Source organism: Aquila chrysaetos, chromosome 1 (genome assembly GCF_900496995.4).
Source record: "Aquila chrysaetos chrysaetos chromosome 1, bAquChr1.4, whole genome shotgun sequence".
NCBI classification, from domain to species: Eukaryota; Metazoa; Chordata; class Aves; order Accipitriformes; family Accipitridae; genus Aquila; species Aquila chrysaetos.
In genome coordinates, this window is record NC_044004.1 from 83116593 (window position 1) to 83127555 (window position 10963).

Genomic DNA, 10963 nt, shown 5'->3' on the forward strand with positions numbered 1-10963 from the left:
TCAAATACAAAGTTTCAAATACCAAATACATATATCAAACACCAAATATTAAATAAATACAAATAACAATTGTTGCCAGGTAATGGAGTCCACCTACTTGCCTAGGGCACGGACAAAGCCGACTTCCCTAAGCAAGAGTCATAACCAATATCCCCTGGCAAAATTATTAACCAGCAAATATATTCACACTTTATAACTTCCAACTTCAATAAGAGACACTACAATCGTTGCCAAGACTCACTTCATGCTCAATTGCACATCCCACACTTACAACACTCACGATACTTCCAAGTACACAATATATCTCACTTTTTTTTCCTTTTTTTCCTTTTTTTTTCCTTTTTTTTTTCCTTTTTTTTTTTCCTTTTTTTTTTCCTTTTTTTTTTCCTTTCTTTTTTTCTTTCTTTTTTTCTTTCTTTCTTTTTGGTTTTTTTTTTTGTTTGTTTGTTTGTTTGTTTTTTCTTTCTTTAGAATTTGGGACTCAAACCCAAAATTTCCAAAATGCTTTTGAAGCTGGGACTCTAACCCAGAATCCTCAAAAGTTGTGGGACTCTAACCCACTCCCAAATTGTCCAACCCAGCAATAGCTTTCGCTTATGTCTTACGGGCAGACGCCTAGGCTTCTACTTCCTTCAGGATCCTTTTGTCCAACCTTGCGCAGCTTTCGCCGCGTCTGACAGGCAGACGATACTGGTGGGACTCTAACCCACTCAGGGGGACTCTAACCCCAAACAATACCGGTGGGACTCTAACCCACTCGGGGGGACTCTAACCCCAAACAATACCGGTGGGACTCTAACCCACTATCCTTAATATTTAAAAGAAGTGTCTTACCAAAATCCAGGGGACGTCGCAAAGAGCCTTATGGATCGGGGATCGATGGGTATCCCCGAGAAATCCTCGGTGCCGGCAGGAACCGATCGGGTCCCCGACTCCTCCGGTCTCTCTCAGCGAGGTCCCATCTGGGTCGCCAAAACTGTTACCAAAAAGCTCGGAATGAAGAACTTATCAACACCAATTTAGTGTAGATAAGCAGACACTTCTTTATTGACGGCCGGGTGCGCGGGCGAGTCCTCTCACGAACCACGCACACCTGTCTTCAAAACAATACACCTTATATTAAGACTTATCGATACATATTCATTAGATTTCCAAGAAAAGTTATACATATTCATTAGATTTTTGGGAAATCATTAGCATATGTGAATATCTTTTACGCAGGCGTAGTGAAGGTCTCTCCGAGGCGTGGTAAGTCTTGGAGGCGGGTAGCTTTTGACCAGGAGGTGTGTTTTGGTATTATAATGAAGCAAAGTTCGTCTAGAGTTTATGATTTCTTCACCGATGTTATGGCAACAGGTGCAATCCATCCTTTTTGACAGTAGCTATGCAGTTATCTCTAACGGCTCTAGCCAGGGACCTTCCAGGAGCTTTGTACTGCACATTCTATCTTTGGGGATCGGCCGCTGCGTTCCAAACAGGCCGTTGTCAGGTAACGTACTGACAACTCTTACACCACCCCGTTGTCAGGTATTTCTTTATCTTGTTATTTAAGTTCTAAATGTTCCTACTAGATGATTTTAGTCAATTTCTCCGGCCTTGATACGGGGCTATACAGGGGATTTTACAGCAGACACTGGTTGGTGGTTAAATATATAAAATACAACATACATATGATTTTGCTAAAATATTAAAACTAAATATGATTAATTCTAACTAATAACAAATTAATGACAAATCAGTAACATTGCTAGCATCCAAAGAATAAGTGGAACAGAGGAAACTAGGGTGCAAAATGCAGAATGGCTGGAGGTTAGTGATGCCTGTCTTGTTTTTTGCCATTAGATTTGTAGCAGAGTCTCTACCTTCCCATAGCATAGACAATGTTGTTCTGGGGAAGATAGTAAATATGAAGTCACTACTTTCTTGTCCTGCATTTAATCCCTACAGATCAAAAAGGATTTAAATGAGTTTCATAACTAAATCACTCTGTTACCATGCTCGTGGGGTTCCTCAGGTAGTGTTTGGAGATAAAAATCGCTGCCACCTCAGAGTTAATTCAGCCTCTGACCTTTTCAGCAAACAGCCAGAGGGTCTCTTATTCCAGTTTGCCTGCTCCAGGCTGCCATGGCCAGCCTCCTACCAGTGTCCCCTTCAACAACCCGAACGACCTTGGAAACAGGAGGTTAGACGCTGTATCTGCAAGCTCCGGAAAATGAAGGTTGGTTCAACTACCAACTCTTAAATCCTTCTTGCAACATTAAACTAATTTGGTAGGCCACAAATGAAATGTGGAGTGGCTGAAAGCTGGAAAAGTTGTGGTCAACTGAAATGGGGCATTCATAAGGAACGTTGGTGACCTTGAACATACAGCTTTAAAATATTTTTATGTCATTGAAGCAATATACATATGTATAAAATAAATGTCTCGAAACAGAAGCTCTATAACATTGTCAATTTTTTATTTAAAAACAAATTTTTGAAATGCCAGGATTTCTGAGAGCTGGAAATGCTGGGGTTTGGTGGGTGTCCTTCATACAGATTAAGTCAGTGTTTTATAAGCTTTTCTCAAAAGCTGAGTAGCAGCAAACTGCTGGCCAGTGTGGGTAAGCATGCTTGGAGTTGAATATCCACTTGTACTCTAAATGTACTCGAGTCTTTTTGATTAGAATACAGCCTTTAAGCTTTGCTTAATGTAATTTGCTTACAGAAGGGACAAAATGTCTTATAAGGACTTTCGAGAAAGCAGACTGAGGTTCTCGGACTCCCTTAATGGTCAGCGCTGGATATTCCTGAAAAAAGGTCTAGATGACTTCAGAGATGGCTTTCCTCCTTCATCTGATAACATGATTGTGTACGGTAGAAAGCGGCCTGTCTCAATTACCCTTCAAAACCGCACACTGAAATCTTTGTCCACAGTTCCACACAAGAAAAGGAAGAAGTGTGCCAAAACGCAGGTCTGCCTTTCCAAGCTCAGCCTGCTGCAGCAAGCCAGGAGGGATTATGTTGCACAGATAGAGTGCTGTCTGAACCAGCAACCCTTGATTCTCTACCCACGCTTGGAAAAAAGTATCTCCGCAAAGGTAATTATTTTGTCATCCTGTTTAAACATTGTTTCTTGGGAGAGTTGGAACAGGAAACTAACCTAGCATGCAGCTACTGTGGTCAATTTAAAAAAAAAAACAAACCACAGTAAATTGTGTTTCTTTCCAAAGAAAAAAGAAGGCAACTAATATTAAAGGTAACTTAGATTTAGACGGTAGGTCCAAATTGTCAGCAAGTTAATTGTGGAACAATATTACAAATGGGCTAATTGAGGAATCTAGTGCCTGCCATCAACAGATTACAGAAAATGCATTACCTGCTAAGCTATCACCAGGCATTGATACAAAAAGACATTATAGAGCAGGAAGCAAATCTAATCAGAACTGATAAGTTAGGAATATGCCCAAGATAGCAGAGTATATCTCATTACCTTTATTTTTCAGCCTGTTTACAGAATCATCCTCTTTTCCCAGTTTCCAGTTCTTCAACTTTCTTTGCTTCATGCAAGCAAAAGCTAACGGGTCCTTGCCTCTTGTGTAGATGGGAACTTCTGGAACATGGTTGTTTGGATGTTGCAGATGGAGGACAGTGACCAGATACAGTGGCAAAATTAAGCTTTTTGCTTGTAGTATCTCTCAAAAGGAACGGGAGAGCTCGGAGACTTTTGGAAGGGACAGTCTTCATGCTACAGAAGATGGAGTGAAGCCCCTTAGTATTGTTTAGCCTTGTCTAAGGGGATATACTCACCTAAGGCTCGGATGCAGTAAGATGATGGATGGGTTCATTGGGAGAAGCCTTAAAATTCAGAAAAGGGAGCTGGGTCTCTGTTCTGTGAGACCAGGCAACAGCAGAGCTCTCCCCGATCCCAGGTTGCTATTGCTGGGGCAATGGAATGATGAAACAAGGGATTGTACCAAAAGAAAGGAAACTTAAAAGCAGCTGAAGGAAAATGTTGTGTATGGTACAGCAGATTGCCACAGAAGATTGCAGAGACTAGAATTTCAGCATGATTCACAGATCTAGCAAGCAGCCTGAGTTGCAATTAAAGCTTTAGAGATTTTTGAAGAAGGTCTATAAATTGAGGCCTGTGGACTATGAACTGCCTTAACTGCTAGTAGACCCAAGGAGACATGTTGGGCAGTCCTTCCCACAGCCCCCAAGCAGACTTCTTCCAATGAGGTTATTTTTGAACACAGGCTGTCTTTTTGCTTGGCTTGCAGCTCTTGAGAGAGGTTGCTGATGTCCCGGATCCTGAAATGCTTTTGAAGAGCAAGCCTGGCTACAATGACTATGAACAGGAGAACCAACCCCTTCAGGAGGTGCTGGATCATACGGAGGACACGCAAAGCAAAGTAACAGCTGCCAAGACACGAGTACAGTGAGTATTGGACAACATGACCACAGCAACAAAAATGTCTCTGAATGCCCCCTTCTCTGTCATGAGTGGAAAATGGAATTTAAGCGCTTAATTAAAACTTACATCAGTCTGCCATGGGAGTAGTTTTCATTAAAAGATAAGTTCCCTTGCCTTCCTCAGTGATACTTATAAATTGATTGATATCCCATCTCCTATTCAGAGACCAGTCAGGATTAGTTCTCACTGATACAGAAACATAAGGAGTCAGCCTCACTGGTGGTTAGTTTTACAGGCTGAAATAGTTAAGGCAAAATAAGCGGTGTCACTTTATTCTTCCCTAAGCACTTTTAATAATGGCAGAAAGGCAGAGTGATGGGCACATACAGCTCTGAGATTCAATTTTTTAGGATTTTCTATTTTGAAGGCGGCAGGTTATTTCAAGCCTTGCATCCAAACCTTGGGACTGCGCTGTTTGATATGGCAGGTACAGCCCTTTCTTCTGTTTGTGAAGGTGGTCTTAGCAACTGGTTAAAATTGTTCACGCTATTCCTTGCAAAAATCATGCTATGTCCGGTGTTAAACTGCACCACCGGTGATCCAAAGGCATATGTGCAAACACAGGATCCAGCTTTAAGCTGTTGTCTAATACCGACTGTGTGGTGACAGCTATCGCTGCAACTAATCAAAGGGTGTCTCAGATTGTACTGCATTAATATCTGCAGCGGCACAGAGTCTCGAGGCAAAAACAGGTGTACACGGCTTTCCAAGAAGGTAGCAGCAAGAGAAAAGGCGGCCATGCCAACTGACTTCATTCCCCCTGATGAACATGTAAAGCGAGTAACCAAGCATTTTTGTGACTGGGTTATGTCTTTGGTAAGTAAACCAAAATTGCCACCGCCTGCTCTCTTTGATTCTAGAAACCTAATTATTTCATTTAGGCTAGATGTCTTTGGACTTAAGAAGTAGAAATGTGGCTCTGGATGTGTGAATCTGAGAGCCAAAGTCAAAACCAAGATTTCTTCTTTGACACTCAGCTCTGATGTCCTGTTGTGACTAATAGGGCTCAGCCCACTAAAATGTAAAGCAAGGTATAAGTATCATTATACAAAAATACTGCTAAGTAAGTTTGCTTCAGAAAGTTTTGTTGTTCGTTTGTTTGTTTTTTCCAGGGAAGCCATCCATGTCCAAATTGCTATTTAACTGCCTCACCTTGGAGCAGTCCCCTTTTATCTGAAATTAATACACCAATTTATGTGTTGGTTCCAAGCTGACTTTGTGCTTGCCTCATCACTGTAATGATGCTAATGCAAGCATACTTGTAGATCAGCTGAAACTGTGATGCTGAGTTTAACAGTACTATAGACTGGAGTGAGGGGAGTGGGGAGAGAAATGCATGCAAGAAAATACTGGTAATGAGATGTTGCTTTCTTCCCCATTCTGACTCTGTACTGGGGTTATTGTTCCAGGGAGGAGGGAACTGCAGTATTGATGAAGATACCCTGGTGAGCTTGCTCAACACCAGCTGTGAAAGGGAAGCCACTGTCCCTTCACCTTTCCATGCTGTGAAATTCAACACTGCAGAAGCAGAGCAGTCAAAGAGCCAGGAGATTTCACCTCCCCGGTTAGCTGTCAGGAGTTCTCATCACCTAAGGAGCCTGTCCTGCCAGGTTAAGGTAAAAGAGCCCACATTTACATTTGCAAAATTCTAATTGTTTTGGATGGTTTGTGGGGGAAGGTGCCTGCTGGAGATGATCAAGGAGCCTGTTTTTTCCAGGGAGCACTTGATATTTCTCTATAATTGTATCTTAAGGATCCAGCGTGCAGTTGAAAAAGGAAATGTTCTATAATGGTTACTTTTTTACATGAACCAGTGCAGTGAAATAGGAGAATGACACATAAGAGTATTATTTAGGGCTCAACCATACAGTCTTTGCTGGTCAAACTAAAGGATTCTTGGCGGTTTTGCTTATATCCAAAGCCAATGCAATCAACAGAAAAACACGGTTGAATACTGTGTGAGCTTTGGATTAGGTGAAGGACATCATGTCTGACCCATCTCAAGGTGTGGTTTGTTAGATGTTACAGTTGGAGCTTCAGGAAGTCTTCAGTGCCGAGTGTATCTGTGGCCCTGATGTAGGAGAGCAGAGGGACCGGTGTAGGCATCAACAACTAGAAGCTGAAGCATAGGGCAATGACCATCCAGTCCCTACCTTTCCCATTACCTGCTTTTCCTGCTGTATTTTCTTTTAATCATTGAATACATACTCAAAGGCCATATATGGTTGAGGTAAAAACTGGAGGAGGCTGTTAAAGAAGTTTCTTTGCAGTTCAAACCCTACATTTCCCATAGCAGAGTCTCAGGCATCAAATCTTATGAAAAAATAATTTATTCAAATGGTACAGCCAGGAAAAAAAAAACAGCTCGAGCTGGGTGCCTCTGGAGAGAGACCCTGAACAAAGAAATCCCTGGCCAATTATAACTTTACAATCTACGCACCCGCCCCACATGCGTTCTTCACGTTTCGTTTGGTCCAATGGTGATTCTGGGCTGCGATCTAACACCTTATTGGATTCCTTCACCATCCCCAGGCAGGCCGTTATCCTCTTGAGTTGCAGCTTCTGCTGACAGTTGTGGCCTCCTTATCTTCTGGTTTGTGCTGGCTCTGGAGGAGGTCTTTTGCTTAAGTAGGTAAAAGTTCAGCAAATCTAGGTGAAAGTTAACAGCTTGTGGCCTACGGCTTCAGCAAATGTAGCTACTCATGCTAAATATTGCTAAACAAATAATATACCAAATCACACAATATTATGCTATGACCCCTGAGTCCTAATGCTAAGTGATTAACTCTGAGTGATTAATTCTATTTAAAATTTACTTAAGCTAAACAACTGGTATTTCTTAACAAGGGTTTTAGGGAAAATGTTTGCTAGAGGATTTTAGGTAACAGGTGGAAGTTGGGCCAGTTCTGGCTTAACTGAAAGTTCGCGTTTCTCCAACCCTGTAGCTAGGTTTTTTTCCACATTCAGAAAATTGATTTTGAAATTAAAAAACATTCGTTGAGCCTCTCACTCATAAAGTATGAACCTCACAGACTTCCTTCCCAGGTTCTCACAAAAACCAGTTTAAAAAAAAAACCAAACAAACAATGGTCAGATGACTTGAGGGTAGTGATTTCCAGAAGTAGCTTTTAATACTGTTTGCCTTTGTGGGGGGAAAAGGGAAAAAATTTCTAGTCACACGTTCTCATCAGCCACCACCTTTGTACTATATAATTGTAGGGTACAAGATCATCCCTGGTAGAGTCTTCAGAGGTGTTATTCAGGTTCTGTGACAGTGTCTGTACTGCCTATGGTATGAGGGACAAATGCGAACATGATGAAAGAACACTGAGGAGTGGTTTTTTGCAGGTCCTTTCCCAAACAAAATGGGAGAAGATCAGATATGGAGCATGGTATCTTGATCCCAAAACATGGAGAAAACAGAAAGCGAATGAACCATTAAAAGCTCCAGAGGCAACAATCAACAGCCTCGGGAATGCAAAGAACCGGTCTCAAAAGGTATGGTGAATATAAAAAAAAAAAAAAAAGTGATAATGTTCTTTTGTGACATATCTATGAAAGATTATTTTCTGATGGGAATGTCTCTGGGTACTGTATTGTGCCTGACAGCCACAAACAGATGTGGAACAGACCATGTTATCCGAGCTGAGATATCCATGGTTCAAACAAGCTCATTCACTTGGATTAGATTGCAGCTTCATGGCACCTATATGTGGACAATAGCTCTACAAGGCAAATAAGCAAGATTTAGTTGAAGTAGCTGTTGTAAATCTAGTTTCTTAAATGCTCATAGTATCATATGTGGCCAAAATGCATTCATATGCAATTGATACCTCAGAATGTTTTAGGGTGTTTCTATCTTGGTTTTATTTGACTGTAATACCTATCTTGACAAAGGTGCTGGATTCAGCTGTGGTATGAAGTGTTATTAGGAGGAGTTTGAAGAGCAGGCATGCTCTTCAATTGCTGGGTTTACTTACACGTAGGTTTAGTTTCCTCTTTATAAAAAAAGATCTACTCCGTCTTCACACTTACTACACAGTAAAAAGGGAAGACATCGTTCGTGCTCTAGAGGGCAGTCCTTGCAAAAGTAGAACTGAAGAGTTGCATGTAACTAAAATCATGCCACATGCGAAGGGCTGGTGAGCTGGATGACAAGTGTCACTCCTGTTTTATGAAGAAACACTGTCTGTAAAACAAAGGAGGAAGTTTTGCAGAGAGGATGCCTGGGAACAGCTGAGCTCAGAAGAACACAAAGGCAAAGGTTATGGTTTTGTTAATGCTGCCTAAAAATAAAGGCAAAGCTTAGAGTTGAATGATAATCCACCTAATTTTATCCAGCCCCTCCAGGGAATAGACTGCAGACTATCGAGGGTAGGTGTGCTTACTTGGATAATGAAGAATAACCCTTCCTGCCTTCCTTACCAAAGATGCTGGTGAAAATGACTTTGTGTAGCACAGGACATCACATTGCAGGTTCATAGGTTATAATTTGCTAAAATCAACTTCACATTCACGAAACAACCTCATTTCTTTGAAATGAAAAAATTAAATCTGAACTAGTTAGAGCTGTTAGCAGTTAAAATACTTATTGGTTGATAAGTTTTCGTGAGAGCTGGACAGATATACGCTGCATGGTTTCTTTAGGCATGTGGAACCTGTACATAAAAATGAAATCTGAATGTTTTATTTTCATCTACCGTGGAAATAAATTCAGGAGATGGAAGTCACACAGCTCCACAGCACACAGGCCTTTAAGGATTTCCTGGAAAGAAAGGGCTACAGAAAGCCTTGGGTGAGTCATGGGAATCTGCTGAGGGTGTTGTCTGTGCCCCCATGTTGATGTGCTTGTGGCTATTGCTGTGTTGTCCCAAGGTCCTGATTGTAAAACCGCGTAGATCAGGGACCTCCGGTTCTTCTCTCTTCTGTGTGTTTGAGCTTTTGGAGGGGAGGAACTGGTGTAATTGCAAATGGGCCTTCAGAAGGCAGCTGGGGCTTGGTTGAGCAGGGGGTCTTGAAAGTGGTGCTGGGATCCCCCTGTTCAGGCTTCATGTGAAGGACCAGTACAAAGTGGCATCCTGGGAGCAAGTGAACAGGTACTTTGATGTACACTTGGGACTCGCATAGCTTTGCAGCTTGCGTGCCTGACATTCTTACGTGCCATCAGCATGTGCAGAAGCCAGTGCTAATGTTAACTGTGGGTGCAAAACAAATTTCAACCTCTGAATGCCTAAGAAGGGACTTCACTGAGTTTGCTCTCATATCATAAGCAACAGCTGCAACTGAGCAATATGTGCGCTGGATTTTTGACCCTTTCTCTTTACATATTTTCATCTTTTTTTCAATTGCTCTCTAAGAGTCATTTGAGGCTGTTAATCATGCTTATGTTAAATCTTTTGTTTCAGTTCCTTCTGAAAATGCTGGCTGGGGGAAATGATAATAGAGCTCCAGAGGAGACATCCAAAGCTTGCAAGAAAGTGACTGAAGAGATACGACAAAATAAGAGAAGTTATTTTCGTGACCGTGAATTAATACAGATTTCTAAATTATCTTAAGATTAATAGAAGCTAGTAGCTAAGGTGCTCCTAAAAGAATATTCTTCCATTAGAATAAACTTAAAGGTAGTTTTGAGTTACTTCTGAAATGGCCAGGTAGTTTGACAATGGAATGTGGATTACCACATTCCAGGCACAAACCACTTGGCTAGCTTAGCAGTGCTTGGGCTTGGCTAGAAGGCACTGATGATGTCTTGTGCTGTAACATGCTGGCTTAGTCAAAGACCCTGGTCCACAAAAAACTTATTGTTTTTTAAGCATCCACATTGTGCTTACTGCTTTACAGAATATGAAAATGTGATCTCTGAAGTCCTTAAGGCGTAACTGGCTGCAATCTACATACCTATTGAAAAGATGAAACCTTCCACCTGAGAGTGTACAAAGCGACACTATTCTGCAGAAAGATCCCACCATGGACAAACCTTGTGCTAACAAAAGTAGACTTAATATAGTGAGGCCACTAAAAATCATAGCCTGTTATCTATTGCTACACCAAAAATACCTAATAAAGACAGCTGAAGCCTTTACAGCGCAGGAACTGGGCTGTCCCATAGCCCTTTGGCCTATTTGTGAGTTAAACTGCAGCTTTGCGTGGTTGATTATGGTCATAAGCTGCTTCCTTTGCTGAATTCCCTACTGTAAAACAATGTCTTTGAGCTCAAGGATTTGTTTTGCTCAGCTTTGATATGTTCTGTAGTTTCTGCTGCTAAATAAACCTTTTGGTCAAACTGGAAACAGGATTATGAGGATAAATTTCCATGCTTTAAAAAGGACTTCTAAAAAAACTAGCGAGAAATCCCTTTTTAACTCAACATTGCATAAGCAACAGAACAGTATTTAGGCAAGGAGGGCAGACGTGGGAAGAATTAAGTCTAGAAGTAGTTCGTGAGCAGATAAAGTACAAATGTATTCCTACAAGTTTGAGACAAAATGCATTTAGCTTAAATGCACT

The 10963-nt window shown here is 41.3% G+C and overlaps 1 protein-coding gene across 4 annotated transcripts in view; it reads left to right on the top strand.

Moving 5' to 3' along the window:
* Positions 1-10746, top strand: part of LOC115344471 (protein FAM47E-like) — a 48652-nt gene extending 37906 nt beyond the window's left edge. For 2 of the 4 annotated variants that reach the window (XM_030021872.1, XM_030021862.1), the window contains exons 2-8: positions 2708-3080; positions 4263-4420; positions 5122-5272; positions 5866-6072; positions 7805-7954; positions 9174-9251; positions 9862-10746. In XM_030021872.1, coding sequence (XP_029877732.1) covers positions 2718-3080; positions 4263-4420; positions 5122-5272; positions 5866-6072; positions 7805-7954; positions 9174-9251; positions 9862-10011 — 1257 coding nt within the window. In that variant the 5' untranslated portion in view covers positions 2708-2717 and the 3' untranslated portion in view covers positions 10012-10746. Of the gene's footprint in view, positions 1-2076; positions 2219-2619; positions 3081-4262; positions 4421-5121; positions 5273-5865; positions 6073-7804; positions 7955-9173; positions 9252-9861 lie in introns of those variants that run through there. The other 2 variants (XM_030021845.1, XM_030021854.1) reach the window with 2 other exon arrangements.
* Positions 10747-10963: the final 217 nt, after the last annotated feature.